General features: G+C 43.2%; 1 protein-coding gene across 21 annotated transcripts in view; it reads left to right on the top strand.

Annotated features, from left to right (window-relative positions):
* Window positions 1-16,614, top strand: part of NFASC (neurofascin) — a 184,621-nt gene that overhangs the window by 143,342 nt on the left and 24,665 nt on the right. For 14 of the 21 annotated variants that reach the window (XR_012665721.1, XM_075122073.1, XM_075122076.1 and 11 more), the window contains 2 exons: window positions 11,845-12,009; window positions 16,235-16,351. The exons of 6 other annotated variants lie outside the window; for them this stretch is intronic. Coding sequence is in view for 14 of the 15 variants with exons in the window: in XM_075122073.1 (XP_074978174.1) it covers window positions 11,845-12,009; window positions 16,235-16,351 (282 nt within the window). In the remaining variant the exon portion in view is untranslated. The remainder of the gene's footprint in view (window positions 1-11,844; window positions 12,010-16,234; window positions 16,352-16,614) is intronic. One more of the 21 variants, XM_075122084.1, reaches the window with a different exon arrangement.

The raw sequence follows: 16,614 nt of genomic DNA, 5'->3' as shown, positions 1-16,614 counted from the left end.
TTACTCCCTTCTAGAAATACAGGGGTGCGTTACTTACGTGTATGCTTTGCGGAGCCAAAGTTCTACATGCGAACCCTGCAATGTACATGACACACTGTATTCTCCAGTGGCCAGCAGCTAAAAAGTTCTCTCTATCCCAGGCTTCCATTGAAAGGGTTAAGCATAATGTTTGTGCAGCAGCTATGCATGCTTGCATGTTAGGCTATTTGCTGGCTTTGCCCTCTACTGCATATTTCCGTAACAACACTGAGACACAGAGAAACCATGTTCTTTTGAAAGGGGGTCTCTGCCTGCTTTCTAGGAAACCTAAATCCCCAACTACCCAAAATGTGTCAACACAGCAAACGCCAAAGCATCACTTCTGAATTTTTTTTCCCTTTTGGTACAAATGAGGGGTTTTCCCCTCTGTAAATGCAATAGCATCACGGGCGTGCAACTTTCAGAGAAACAGCTTTTTCAGAGCAGAGTATTTTGAGCAGATTTTTGCAGAAGCTGTTGCAGCCAGGCTGATCAATCCTGGGTGATTCAGATGAGCAGCACATGGGATTGTGTCTGCCAGTAAATGCATCTCAAATGCCCTGTGCCAATGAAAAGCTATTGATCTGAGATGACAGCACCCATTTTTGAATGCACTAAAGGGATCTGTAAGAAGCCATGCTTTATCTTGTGGACACAGTGCTAAGGATTGGGTAGGGGCATTTGGTTTTCCTTGTAAGGAAATGGGATTTCAATGGAAGATTTTCCTGTGTGCTGACTGCAAACACAGGGCCTGTTTTCAGTCACAAAATGGTGTATTTTAGGTTCTGCTTTTCTACTTTGCAGATGTTCCCTCCCCCCTCTACTTTGTTACAGCAGAGTTTGTTTAATCAATATTATTTTGCAAATTTCCCTCACTTACAGACCTTTCTTTCTTTTACTGTATTGTCACTTCCTAAAACAAAGGGTACCAGATTGGTCTGCTTTGAAGAACTGAATATAAAACATACACAACTTTTTCCGTACAGTTTCATAGCATCAGTGAAACAGGGAACAGCTCATCTGAAGCCTAGTTTAACAGGGATCTAAAATTCCTCTCTGGGCCAGGACCAATGTTTCTAGCTTTGGTGGATCCTGTTGAACCTTAAAATCACGTCTTTCTTCTTATTGCATCCAGTTTCATCATGATTTTAGCAATTCATATTTCTCAGACTGCTGAAGTGAGATGGAATGTCTTGCCCTCTGAATAGTTTGTTCAAAGCTCTTACTGACCAAAGGGACTGACAGAGTTTGGTTTGTATTCTACCGATATAAGCAATAAGTGGCCACTAAGATTATGTTTGAACTGAAATGAGGAGAAATGTTAGTAATTGAAACGATGTGCTTGTTAAGCTCAGATACTTTGTAGACTGCATTCCTAGCTTTTCAGTGGCAAACGGTATTTGTTTCTTCCCATAACAGTTTGTGATATACTGGTCTGTTATAGAACCACTTGTCCCTTAGTCTAATGTAACTAGTAGTGATACATAAAATTGACTAGAACAAATCCCTGCCTTTGTATCAGTTTAAAATTTCACTCCACCTTGCGCCACAGTATACGATTAGTAGTTTCATGCTAGCAAGTAGAAGATTGTTGGAGTCACCTGATTTAAATTGCATTTGACCTAGAAGGCTCTTTATCTTCCTAACAAGTACAGGTTTCTAATATAATTTTGTTTGACCTTCTTCTAAAGACTCGTCTCTCTGCTTAGCGACCTAGATTTTGCAGGTCCCTTAGGTGCTCTAGAACAGTGAAATTTGTCTTTAACTACTACTAATCTCAAGCTGTTTTTTCTCAAAAATGGTCCTTTTGGGGGGTCTGGGGGAGGGGGGATGACCAACACACAGTTTTCATGTTTGTTGTGAGTGTGTATGGGAAATCAGACAGATTTGATGGAATCAAAGCAAAAAACAAAAACTTCACCTTATGAGGTTTCTATTTCATTACCAAGCCAAATCTAGAGATGGGCGAAGCAAAAGGAAGGGATTACTTTATAAAACCCAAAGGGTCTCATTTACACAATGAAGGAAGAAAATATTTGATAGGTCACATAGAGCTGGATTCTGTAGCCCTATTGTCAATAGCAAAGCTTCGGTCGTACAAGATTGGGACCATAAATAGTTTTTTTCCTCCATATAACACAGTCTGTGCATTGTACAGATTAGAACTGGAAGCTTTTGCCAGGCTTGGAAGGATAACATTTTAAACAGCTAAATGCTGATATAGGTTGGTTTCTCCTTTTTCCCCCTCTGTAAGGGGAGTGGGGTTGGGGAGAACTCCATCATTAACATTGGACATTGACAGAAATGTAGCACTTGTGGAGAACTGCTGACTTCTCTTTTTTGCAGTCCATTCAATCTGGCCATCTAATATGCAAACCCATCACTTGATTGTCCTTCTGAATCTTCTAGAGTTATTACATTTGGAACAAATTAGTATAATTTTTTTCTTTGTACCATTTCCTCCTGTTGCAAAAAAAATATCACAAGGGAAGAAAAATCTCTTGGCAATACATTTGGCTTTCCATCCAAATTCATAAAAAATTCATGAACTCCCTCTAAGCCTACTGATGCTATAGACATGCTCAGGGGTAAAGCAGTTATTACAGCCTAACAGAACATTAAAAGCTTCCCTAAATAATTAAAGAGCAATATGGGTGTGCATTGTTTGGTCATATTTCACTGTACATGCAGAACTTGCACCCCCAGCTTTCAAATGACTTGAATTCACAGTGGAATTGGAGGGAGCCATGAATCTCTAGCGATGGAGCACAAAAGGAGGCAAAGAGTGGGGGAGTGGTAAATAAAACCCACTCTCTTGTGTGGTGATCGTAGCACAGAACACAGCCCATCTGCCTAATGACAAACTTTCCCCTCACATGGGTTTGTCAAATGGGGTGCAGGCTCCTATCAACCATCCATCCCTGTTGATGGTCTGAATAATCCTGGGAGCAAACAGTGGTGGGTTTATTAGCGTATGCAGGTTCCAACAAAGAGCGTAAGTGGAGCCAGCATGCCATGAAGAAACCATTATGTACCGGCGCGCTCTCTCTCTCTCTCTCTCTCGGTTACTTTGGATTAATTAACCTATTAACTCCAGCAGCCAGTGTGTCTGCTACATTTTCCATCTATTTTACTTGAGCAACTGTGCCACACCCCTGGGACTCCATCCTCTGACAGTATCTTTAGTATCTATAGAGGGAAGTGGCAGTGGACGGCTTAGGAGAGAAAGAGCCCGGGTCACAAAACTCAGGGTCTATTTGGATCAGAGCCTAGATTGTCCTCAGATGAGTTGATGGCGAGGTGACTTTGCAGGGCTGAGAGTGGTTGTTTACATATTATTGAACCCATGTTTTAGGAAGAGTAGGTTGTCTAATGGTTTAGAGCAAGGGGGAAGGAAATGGGGGACTAGAGGGACTCCTGTGTTTTATTCCTGACTTGCTGTGTGAACTTGGGCGAATCAGCACTAGATTTTCATATGTTGGCTTCCAGATTTGGTGGGTGCAATTTTGCCCTGCCGTTTAAGAAGCTTACACAGCAAACTTTTCAAAAGTGGCCTCTGATTTCAGAGCACCTGCAGTTCCCATTAACCTGAGCAGTCGATGCTCAGCACTTTGAAAACCAGACCTAAAGTGTCTCCCACTGGGCACTGAACATCAGAGGCTCCACTTGAAATTGTTGGCCTTAGTAGCTAAAATCCTTGACTGAGCCTGCAAATTGGGACCATACGTAGGTGGCTAAATAAGGTAAGCTGCCAAGTGTCATAATTTTGTGCCAGCTAAACTCTACAGTAGAGTTTTTAAAAGCACCTTTGTGTGACTTAAGAACACGGGTCCTATTGGAAGGTCCTTGAAACTTAATGGGACTTCTTGTGGCACCTTAGAGACTAACCAATTTATTTGAGCATAAGCTTTCATGAGCTACAGCTCACTTCATCGGATGCATTCAGTGGAAAATACAAGGAGGAGATTTATATACACACAGAACATGAAAAAATGGGTGTTACCATACACACTGTAAGGAGAGTGATCACTTAAGATGAGCTAATACCAGCAAGGGGGGGACAGGGACCTTTTGTAGTGATAATCAAGGTGGGCCATTTCCAGCAGTTAACAAGAACAAAAGTCGCAATATTACAACAAAAAGACCATTAACTTAGTCTTGAATAGAGACTGGGAGTGGATGGGTCATTACACAAAGTAAAACTATTTCCCCATGTTTATCCCCCCCCCCCACTGTTCCTCAGACGTTCTTGTTAACTGCTGGAAATGGCCACAGGTCTCCCCCCCCCCGCTGTCCTGCTGGTATTAGCTCATCTTAAGTGATCACTCTCCTTACAGTGTGTATGGTAACACCCATTGTTTCATGTTCTGTGTGTATATAAATCTCCCCACTGTATTTTTCACTGAATGCATCCGATGAAGTGAGCTGCAGCTCACGAAAGCTTATGCTCAAATAAATTGGTTAGTCTCTAAGGTGCCACAAGTCCTCCTTTTCTTTTTGCGAATACAGACTAACATGGCTGCTACTCTGAAACCTGTCATTATGCAAGGCACTGCATTTAGCCGTATGGAGTGGAAATCTATCAACTTCATGAAAAAACTCGTACAGATACAGACAGACATTATCTTCCTTTCCAAATGCAAACAGATGGACATCATACCAAAAGGACTGAAGGTAAAAAATCCATTACAATCTATATACCACACAGACTATGCTGACAGCTTGTGCCACACGCTCTCAAAGAAACTGCGGAACCACCTGTTCAACATCCTCTACAGCAAACAGGGAAAGATTAAGAATGAGCTCTCAAAACTGGATACTCTCATAAAAAAACAACCTTCCACACAAAATTCCTCGTGGCTGGACTTTACAAAAACTAGAGAAGCCATTTACAACACACATTTTGCTTCTCTACAAAAGAAAAAGGACACTAAACTATCTAAACTACTACATGCCACAAGAGGCCACAGCAATGTATTCCCTTAACCCACCCAGCAATATTGTTAATCTATCCAACTGTACCCTTAATCCAGCAGAAGAATCTGTCCTATCTCGGGGCCTCTCCTTCAACCCCTCCACCCCCACGAACATGATACAGTTCTGTGGTGACCTAGAATCCTATTTTTGACGTCTCCGACTCAAGGAATATTTCCAACACACCTCTGAACAACATATTAATCCACAGAGACTTTCCTACCAACACTACAAAAAGAAGGATTCTAGGTGGACTCCTCCTGAAGGTCGAAACAACAGACTGGACTTCTACATAGAGTGCTTCCGCTGACGTGCACGGGCTGAAATTGTGGAAAAGCAGCATCACTTGCCCCATAACCTCAGCCGTGCAGAACACAATGCCATCCACAGCCTCAGAAACAACTCTGACATCATAATCGAAAAGGCTGACAAAGGAGGTGCTGTCGTCATCATGAATAGGTCGGAATATGAACAAGAGGCTGCTAGGCAGCTCTCCAACACCACTTTCTACAAGCCATTACCCTCTGATCCCACTGAGGGTTACCAAAAGAAACTACACCATTTGCTCAAGAAACTCCCTGAAAAAGCACAAGAACAAATCCACACAGACACGCCCCTGGAACCCCGACCTGGGGTATTCTATCTGCTACCCAAGATCCATAAACCTGGAAATCCTGGACTCCCCATCATCTCAGGCATTGGAACCCTGACAGCAGGATTGTCTGGCTATGTAGACTCCCTCCTCAGGCCCTATGCTACCAGCACTCCCAGCTATCTTCGAGACACCACTGAATTCCTGAGGAAATGACAATCCATCGGTGATCTTCCTGAAAACACCATCCTGGCCACTGTGGATGTAGAAGCCCTCTACACCAACATTCCACACAAAGATGGACTACAAGCCGTCAGGAACACTATCCCCGATAATGTCACGGCAAACCTGGTGGCTGAACTTCGTGACTTTGTCCTCACCCATAACTATTTCACATTTGGGGACAATGTATACCTTCAAATCGGCGGCACTGCTATGGGTACCCGCATGGCCCCACAGTATGCCAACATTTTTATGGTTGGCTTAGAACAACGCTTCCTCAGCTCTCGTCCCCTAATACCCCTACTCTACTTGCACTATATTGCTGACATCTTCATCATCTGGACCCATGGAAAAGAAGCCCTTGAGGAATTCCACCATGATTTCAACAATTTCCATCCCACCATCAACCTCAGCCTGGATCAGTCCACACAAGAGATCCACTTCCTGGACACTATGATGCTAATAAGCGATGGTCACATAAACACCACCCTATACCGGAAACCTTCTGACCACTATTCCTACCTACATGCCTCCAGCTTTCACCCAGATCACACCACACGATCCATCGTCTACAGCCAAGCTCTACGATACAACCGCATTTGCTCCAACCCCTCAGACAGAGACAAACACCTACAAGATCTCTATCAAGCATTCTTACAACTACAGTACCCACCTGCTGAAGTGAAGAAACAAATTGACAGAGCCAGCAGAGTACCCAGAAGTCACCTACAACAGGACAGGCCCAACAAAGAAAATAACAGAACGCCACTAGCCATCACCTTCAGCCCCCAACTAAAACCTCTCCAACGCATCATCAAGGATCTACAACCTATCCTGAAGGATGACCCAACACTCTCACAAATCTTGGGAGACAGGCCAGTCCTTGCCTACAGACAGCCCCCCAACCTGAAGCAAATACTCACCAGCAACCACACACCACACAACAGAACCACTAACCCAGGAACCTATCCTTGCAACAAAGCCCGTTGCCAACTGTGTCCACATATCTATTCAGGGGACACCATCAGAGGGCCTAATCACATCAGCCACACTATCAGAGGCTCGTTCACCTGCACATCTACCAATGTGATATGTGCCAGCAATGCCCCTCTGCCATGTACATTGGTCAAACTGGACAGTCTCTACGTAAAAGAATAATGGACACAAATCCCAGACGTCAAGAATTATAACATTCAAAAACCAGTCGGAGAACACTTCAATCTCTCTGGTCACTCGATTACAGACCTAAAAGTTGCAATATTACAACAAAAAGACTTCTAAAACAGACTCCAACGAGAGACTGCTGAATTGGAATTAATTTGCAAACTGGATACAGTTAACTTAGGCTTGAATAGAGACTGGGAGTGGATGGGTCATTACACAAAGTAAAACTATTTCCCCATGTTTATTTCCCCCCACCCCCACCGTTCCTCAGACGTTCTTGTTAACTGCTGGAAATGGCCCACCTTGATTATCACTACAACAGGTTTTCTCACCACCACCACCACCCCGCCCCGCTCTCCTGCTGGTAGTAGCTCATCTTAAGTGATCACTCTCCTTACAGTGTGTATGATAACACCCAGCTGTTCTGTGTGTATATACATCTCCTCACTGTGTTTTCTATTGAATGCATCCGATGAAGTGAGCTGTAAGCTCACGAAAGCTTATGCTCAAATAAATTGGTTAGTCTCTAAGGTGCCACAAGTCCTCCTTTTCTTTTTGCGAATACAGACTAACACAGCTGTTACTCTGAAACCTGTCATTAATGGGACTTGTGCTCCTACATCAATTAGGTGCTTCTAAAAATCCCACCCCTGGACTCTTAATTTCCCTGTGGATCCATTGAGGTTTCTGCCAACTGGGTACAACAATATATTCTCAATCAGGACAGGATTAGTTAAAGTGTAAAAGCGTTTTGAGATCCCCAAGAGTCTGACACTTGTAAAGGTTTAATTCTTTAGTGTAGCTTTTATTGCCCCCTTGCCACTCATTTCAGACTCACTCCCTGTCTGCCCATCACCCGACAGTGCCTTTTATGTTCCTGATATTCAGAGAAGCTCTGATTCTCTCTGAAAGTCACCCTTTATCCTTCTCCAGCCTGGAGTCAGCCCTCATTAAGGGCTAGAATTCAAAGGACAGAAAATGTCCTCTCTCCCCCTCCCTCTCAAATTACCAGCTGAGCTATTCTTTAAGATTCATTTCATACTAAAAACCAAATGAGGTGTTCTCTTTGTATCATTGTTCCTATCATGGGCAGATTAAGGCTAAATCCCCCAAACCTGGGGATGCACTCTCCTTCCCAGCTCCTCCAGATGGATTCTTGCCTTCCTCTCACTTTTGATCTTAGTGGTACAGCATGGGGTTGCTGCCTGATAGCCTGCTTCTTTCTCACAGCTCCATCTGGGGCCCCTTTGAGCTATGGGGTTTCAGGATCTAAGGACCCTGCATTTACCTGTCCCTAGTCTGCGACAGGCTTGACATGATGATTCATTTTTATAAGCACTACAAACACACCCCGAATCTCTCTCACTGACTTTTATGGCAGTTGCATACTGCATTATCCTGATACAATGTGATGGCGCTACCCTGGGGTATTGTGCCAATGGAATTATCACGGTGTTACAGTATTTTGGGCAAATACTTCATGTCATCACTGTCGGCCAAAGCGGAAAGGCACAGCTCAGGCTGTTATTAAATAGACCATCACCCTGGCGTGTGAAGGACGCCTCCAGCAGCAGGACCACTCTACTAACTGCACTCCACCTGTTGTTTTTTAAATACATGAGGATCATAGCCTAATGTGAGGATGAGTAAATAAACACACACCAGCCAGCGTAATACAGTGCTGAGCCATTCATACAAGGGCAGTAAGCCAAGCACCAAGAAAGGGGCATTGAGGGGAGACCAGACCCTAAATCCCTAGAAGTGCATTGGGTACAAAATAGACCTTTAAGAATTTAGCAGGAGGCACACTCTAGTGGTATGAAAGCAGGACCGGGAGGCAGGAACTTCTGAGTTCTAATGCCAACTTTGCCACTGACTCCTCTGTCCTTGAGCAAGTTACTTCTTTGTGCCTTGATTTCCCCCTGAGTAAAATGGGAAAAGGGTGCCTCACAGGAAAGTTGTGAGAATTCATTAGCTAATATTGGTTCCTACTCTGGATGTTTTCATCGTGTGTGTTCAAAATTCTGTATTCAGAGGGTTGTCCTTTTAGGGTCAATTGAGTTAATATTGCCAGTAGCCACACTGCTCTGTTGAGCTTCAGAAAAATGCAAGGAATCTGCAGAGATAGTGCTGTTAATTTTTCTCAGCCCAGTTCAGGCTTTTGTACCTTACAGCCACAGGGCATAAAAAACACCCCTGATCTTATAATGGTTAAGAGGCAGAACTGCAGGATAGCAGTCCTCTCCTCTCAAAGAGGCACTCGTATTGTGGTAGCCTAATCAAATAAGAAAGGGCTTTATTATTCTGTGTCTCATATGGCACCAAACACAAGTTCTGTGGTTCTTTGACTTGAGCTCTCTTTCTGATATATGGCATTTTCTCTGGATTCTCTCACATGTTTTTTGGCATTCTTGCTTCTTCACCAACATCAGTCAAACCTTTGACAAGGGGATGGCAGAAGGCTTTTGATGGCTGTGCTTGTGCATGACACTGGCTGTAGTTCTGTGTTTGTGTCTGAGTGCTAAAGGTCTGTAGCTGACACGCTATTGTGAAAAGGGAAGACACACTATCTTGCTTGCATACTGTAAACTGTTTTGTTTCCTTTTCAGTTTGAGTGGTTTACTGGGATTTTCAGTGTCGGTGTGACATGCTGTAAGGGGAAATTGGCAGGGAGATGCACTGAGTGATTTAACAGTTCTATTCCATCGCTGAACTCTTACGAGTCTAATTTCTGGACCACCAGAAACGTTCTGGTTTTACAAATATTTTGTGGGTGGGACTCTTTGGGTCTAGCTGCTTTGAAACCAACAACGTACATAATACGTGCACACAACCCTTCTATGGGCCTCTGGGAAGCCCACTGAGGCACATCCTGATTCTTAAGCAACAAGGGACCCTGGAATGCAGCAGTCATGTGCAAAGAAGCATCTCTTTCAAGAACCAAAATAAGGCCCTAGTCCTGCAGTTGGGCCCTCAGGGAGCCCCTTTGAAAACAACTGGGGTCTACCTGGGCACAAGACCTGCCAAACTGCATACCCAGGTAAAGTGAAAACAAGGAAGTGGCAAAGACCTGGTTTTGTTCTGGGCAGTCTTTTTAGACTCCTCCCCTAAAGTTGGTTTTATTTGGATAAAGGTCATATTTAAAATAGGTCCTCTACTAATTCTCACTCATAACCAGGAGAGGCATTTCATGTCACCAAATCACAAAAATAAGCAAAGCAGAATTTTATAAAAACCTAGGATACTTCAGCACAAGGATCGCAAAGCAAATTTTTGATGAATTACTCTGACAAGTGCTGTTTAATTTTAGATCAAATCCAAATTTAGCCCAAGGCAATAACCCTCTGAGGTTTAGGTTATCAAGTGGTGGTGCAAATATTTCACATGGCCTGACCTTCATTCATAGCTAAGAGCATTTGGATACGCTTCTACAAATAGCAAAATAACCCTCATACCTACATTTGTAATAGATTTTAAGGCCAGAAGGGACTATGGTGATCAACTTGTCTGATCTCCTGCACAGCACAGGTCATAGGATTTCACCCAGTGATTCCTATTAACAAGGGCCATCTACAGTCATATACCTAGCTAAAGGCACTGGCTCCTATTCTCCCATTCAAATCTTTTGAGGATTAGGGTCCTGATTTATCCAAAGTGTGTAGACAAATCCAAGAAGTGAAAGGATTTCTTAAATACCGTAACTCAGCCTGTGGTGTCAAGCACAGAAAAAAACACCAATCTCTACCTACTGGACCATCAGTCGATAGGGTTCAGTATTCTTTAGATTTGCATCACAACTATTGATGGACTAGGAGAGAAAGGGGTGTATCCTAGATCCCTTTTTCTCTCCTGAAATACAGCATAAGGGGGATCTGGATGGAGTGAGGAGAAAATGGGTTTATAGAAAACCTAGACTATGCAAACCTCATCTTAAATAAATAAATAGAAAAGGCAGGTGGGGGAGGCAAAGCTGAAGTCATCCCCCACTAGATTAAAACAGAAAGCTGCATCCCCTGTCCTACAAATGCCTCTTCAGCGCCAACAGTCTCCAGCATCTTTAAGATGAGCTAGAATGGAAACAGGTAAAGTGGCTGCAGGCAGACTGCTGTCAGCTCAGAAATGGTGTTGGTCTAGTTCAGGGTGGGCTAAGCTAATTGAATTTTGCTTTGCCTAGTCTGTGACAAACTGGGTTATTCTATTTTGTTAAGAGCTAAATCTTATTTAAAGGGGACTTGACTGCTCTGAGCTAAAGTCTCTTCTCAGTTACACTGGGTGTAAAGTGGGGAGCAGAAACTGGCCCTTCTGTTCATCTTCCAAGAGAACATAAATAGGTCACTTTTTTTTTTCTCTCTCATTCCAGTGATGCCAGTTCTTGCTGTTTAAATCCAAAAGGGGTAGAGGTGGTAGTGGTGATTTAAGGCAGAGCAGCTGAAAAGAGAGGCAAGTTGTTAAGCCACGGGAAAGGGAATAAAACCAACAGCCAGCCCAGAACAACACTGGGGGCTATTTGTTTGGGGCCTGAGCTCACCCACTTCCTGCTGCTTTTCACATGTTTGTTGTCACTCACCTACGGAATTTTTTGCGTCTCTCTTTATCCAAGAGATTCCAGGCCCCCACACACCCACCTCTGCTGGCGCTGAAGCGCGTGACTGTCGCTTGCAATGTGCACATGGAAAGAAAATGAAAACTAAGCTTCATTCTCTCATTTCAGATGGTTCGGTTTGTTCCCCCACTCCCACCAACTCCTATTTCTCTCTGTGTCATGCCACGCCACTCTGCTTTCCCTCTTGTGCGTGCATTTAGCCTTTGGGGATGGAAAGAGCTAAGGATATAACCTCTTCTAAAACGGCAGTTTCTACATTTCCCTCTCCCAGCTGCAACCTTGTTGCCTACAACTACAGTCAGTCTGACCAGCACCACAGCCATCGCCACAACCACCATCACCACCGCAGCCACAACCACGACAACCACGACAACCGTCTCCGGCACTGCAGCCACTACGCAGAGTGCTCCTACAGCCACCACTAGGCGGGAGTTTGGTACTACGCTTCCCCATTTCCTCTACCCCACTAACTGTAGCTGTCACCTATTTCATGTCCGTACTCAGGTTCAAACAACAAGCCGTGGATGGAATTTAACCCAACAAGTGGGGAACTTCTTAGTGGTTTGCGGGTGGCTTAACAAGAAATCAGTGGGAATCTAGGGGTCAAAGCACAGGGGTTTGGGTTCGAATCTAACTCACTGTGCCTCAGTTACTCCATCTTTACAGTGGGGATAATGTCACCCTCCCAGGAGTGGTGTGATTTTAATGAACGTATGCAAAACTTTTTAAATAATTAGGTGGAAGACCATACAGAAGGTCACCAAGTATTATTAAATCTTCTATTACCATCTCAGAAAAGGGATTCTATTATTATTATTATAGAGAATTCCACATCAAGTCAAGCAGAGCAACTGAGCTAGCAGACCCATTATTGTGCATGGGATTCTGTTGGTTTATGCTGACCACTCTCTTTGTAGTGCAATCTAGATCTATAGCCCATGGGAAATTTGGGGAAGTATTTAAAATTGCAGGATGCAGACAAGTTCCATCTTTGGGCCAGGATCAATTTATCATGTGTCTCTGCTGGGAGGACTACATCCTGCATTTACATGGGGATGGACTCTCTAATGTAACAGGATTCTAAATATCCTTAATCTATTGACGGGGAAAATGGAGAGAGGTCTCTGTTGCTTTTTAAAAAAGAAGTTACTGTAATTGCATCTCTGATAGATAGACTGGTACTTACTGATAAATGACTACATTATCATTTGTATTCACTTACCCAAAAAGTGCACTAAGCTTGTGGCAGAAGCTAATACAATCAAAATAGTTCATAGTTAAGACTCAGCTCCCGTAGACAACTGTACAGGTAAGGATCACGTGCAAAAAAATCCCTGTTGTTCCTCTTGAGAGAGGAAAAACATCACACTAATTAGTAATGAAAACAAAGAGGATTCTTTATGGGGGTTGCTAGATGCAGACAGAACCCATGCTTGGGGGGAGGGATAGCTCAGTGGTTTGAGCATTGCCCTGTTGTACCCAGGGTTGTGAGTTCAATCCTTGAGGGGGCCATTTAGGGATCTGGGGCAAAAATTGGGGATTGGTCCTGCTTTGAGCAGGGGGTTGGACTAGATGACCTCCTGAGGTCCCTTCCAACCCTGATATTCTATGATTCTCTCTAGCTCCTAGAGTAGCTAAATGCCTTGTCTACATGATAAAGTTACACCAGTTTAACTCAAGATGTTAAACCAATGCAAACCCCTGTCTATTCATCCACATATCAATTGAGCTGAAATTAGCTAATCACACTGCAATAAGCTACTCTTAAAATGAAGTAAGAACATCCATAAGGGGCTTGGACTGGTTTAACCAGATCAATTTACGTTGAAGAGATGCAACTTTCTCATGCAGACCAGGCCAAAGACAGACTCTGCTGCGTAGTGCCTATGCAGGATTTCCACAACCAAGCAGCATAAAGGGATCTGCTACCAGAAAGGTCTCAGACAAATTACTACATGAGAAATGTTCTCAGTAATTGCAAATAGACAGTATCACAGAAGCAGTGCGTACTACCACAATACAGAAAAGGTGACTCTGAAAAAGACTCATAGCAACACAACAAGCTGAAGAAATCAGCAGTGTTTGTCTCAAACCACGCACCAGAACATAAGCAGAAAGGTCATGTATTAATGCAGTTACCAGTGTTGTGACAAAGTAATGCACCATTTTTTAAGAGGAGGGAAACAAATTCTGGGCCATCATCTCATGATTTGAAAGTATGTGGGTTTTGTTAGGTTTCCACAAAATGACCAAATCAACATTTTTGCAAGTTTTTGTTTTGTTTTGTTTTGTTTTAAGTGAATCGATTTTCAGCTGAAATGAATTTTGAATTATGAAATTCAAAACTGGAGAACATGTTAAGCTGTATGTCAGAATGCAAACCATTTTAAAGTAAAAAATTGTGAAAATGGGCCATTATCACTAACTCAGCATGAAATGCAGAAACTGCACATTTAAAAAAAAAATGTAAGCCTTTTACAACATTCTTCTGCTTCTGGGAAGTCACTGAATGAGATGAATGGGGTCCAGTATGCTCTAATGTTAGTACAAGAACTCACCCACACAATGATCCTTGAAACATTAACAGTCCTCTCCTATGCTGCCCAAATAACCTCACTGGTGACTGATACTCTGGTTGAGTTTATCTCGCTTTGTAGCAGTCAATAGAAACTGCTGTGTTCTGAAACAGGAACATGTCAAGAAACTCGTCTCTCATTTGACTCCATCCTCTTATTCCTTGGCCATATCCCCAAATTTTACTTGCTACACTCCCAGAATTGTCAGTTCCAGCCGTTCAAAAATCTTGTGCGAGACCCCCGCAAGTCATGAGGATTTTATTTAAATAATAAATGTGGGGCTCTTTTTCGTTTGCCTTTTTGGTTTCAGAACCTTTAGGCTGCACTCGGTGCATGTTTTCAAGCTTTTCTTGGCAAGGGAAAGAAACTCACTTTTGGTTTTAACTGAAAGCTGAAATTCTCTTGCAATCACCTGACTACAGCAGCTGGGCTTTAAAAAAAAACACCAATATATGTCTACGTGCATGATAAAATGATGGGAGTTAGCAACACTATGCTGCATTGGAACAGCTATGACAGCGTATCACTTGGACCCCAGTGTTGCAAAAACACTTATGTACATGAGTCGTCTCATTGACTTCCATGGGTCTACACACCCACACACATAAAGCTAACCACAAGTATGAGTCTTCACAGGCTTGGGGCCTTGATTGTGATTTGTTGGGGCAGGGTTCCTGCAGCAGTCTCTAGTTACTCCATTTGTCATGGCTCCACATTGTCCATCCAATGGGATTGCACGGCCCTAAAGAATCAGATAAAGAGATGCCCTTTTGCAATCCATTTATATTATGGAAAAATCTTCCATTTTTTAAGAATTAAATTTTTTCTGCTGAGTACAGGAATGGAGTCAGAAATCTCTAGCCTTTACTTTGCTACACCAAAGCCTGTGCAACTGTGTCATGTATTTGTGGCACCTTAGAGACTAACCAATTTATTTGAGCATGAGCTTTCGTGAGCTACAGCTCACTTCATCCGATGAAGTGAGCTGTAGCTCACGAAAGCTCATGCTCAAATAAATTGGTTAGTCTCTAAGGTGCCACACGCACTCCTTTTCTTTTTGCGAATACAGACTAACACGGCTGTTACTCTGAAATGTGTCATGTATACATCACAATGTAATTTCTTCTAAGGGCTAGTCTGCACTGGCAACGCTAAAGGGCTGTCGTGGCAGCTCTTTAACACAGATTGTGTGGTCGTGGCAGAGCGCTGGGAGAGAGCTCTCCAGCGCTCTAGAAAACCACCTCCACGAGGGGCGGAGCTCCCAGCGCTGGGGCACTGTCTACACTGGCACTTTACAGCGCTCAGGGGGGTGTTTTTTCACACCCCTGAGCAAGAAAGTTGCAGTGCTGTAAATTGCCAGTTTAGACCAGCCCTAAGTCACTTGCAGGTGCAAGCTACAGTAATAAATTGGTTAGTCTCTAAGGTGCCACAAGTCCTCTTTTTCTTTTTGCGGATACAGACTAACACGGCTGCTACGCTGAAACCTGTCATTTAACATAAAGAGGTGTTTACTCACTCTCCAAAGTAATGTTGACATTCCTCAACTTGAAAGTCACTTGTGTTTTTGCTAGGAACAGCTTGATTGCATTATCCAACATGTAGTTTGCAGACTATTAACATGGAAATGTTCTTGCCCAGTCCCTCCTCTAGATTGTGGTAGTGAGCCCGTGAATTGATGCATGCTTCTGTCACCTTGGGTTAGGCACTCTTTTAGCTTGAGCACAGTAGTTATGATACAGCCATTAGTCTATCAATCGTGTGAGGCAGAGCCTCTCTGAATTTAAGAACGGAGTTACCTAAATACACAGGCTGTGATGCACTCACACTCTTGATTCTAAACTCACCCACAAGGCTGAAGGTTCAGAGTTAAGACGTCAGCCAGGTTCTGAATCTGCCAATGAATAAAACGTGCCTTAGGCAGTGTAGCATACTTAGCTAGGAGGGCATATCCTCCAACTAATGCAAGGGGCTTTAACTTTTATAATTCATAACAACTTTGAAATAGTTTGTCAAACCCAGATGTGAGGTTAAGGTCCATGTGTGTATAATCCAAAGTACTAACACCTGTTCTAACCTGTCCACCAGCCACGAATGGATCATCCATATGGAACGTAAAAGCTTTCACTAACAGTAACTGGGCAAACATCACCTGGAGCCACAATTTTTCTGCTGGAACTGACTTTGTGGTTGAGTATATCACCAGTAAGCATCAGACCGCGTGGAGATACCGCAGGGCTGTTACACCATTAGAGATCCTATAAGGTTTCTCAAGGTTTGAAAGAGCCCCTTTAAGCAATATTAACTAACTGCAGTGTATTGAAACCTACTGTCCAGCCTGTTCCTGGGGGGAAATTGCAAAGGATTCTCTTTGCCACTAAGAATGCATTGGAATTGTGTGTTTTGCCATTCTTCTAAATGCAATTACCTTCTCCTTTCATTTCTTGCAATGGAGGGTTCAGATCCAT

Source organism: Caretta caretta, chromosome 21, assembly GCF_965140235.1.
Source record: "Caretta caretta isolate rCarCar2 chromosome 21, rCarCar1.hap1, whole genome shotgun sequence".
In the NCBI taxonomy this organism is placed as follows: domain Eukaryota; kingdom Metazoa; phylum Chordata; order Testudines; family Cheloniidae; genus Caretta; species Caretta caretta.
The sequence above is the reverse complement of the archived record's forward strand: the minus strand, read 5'-3'. Positions and strand labels throughout refer to the sequence as shown.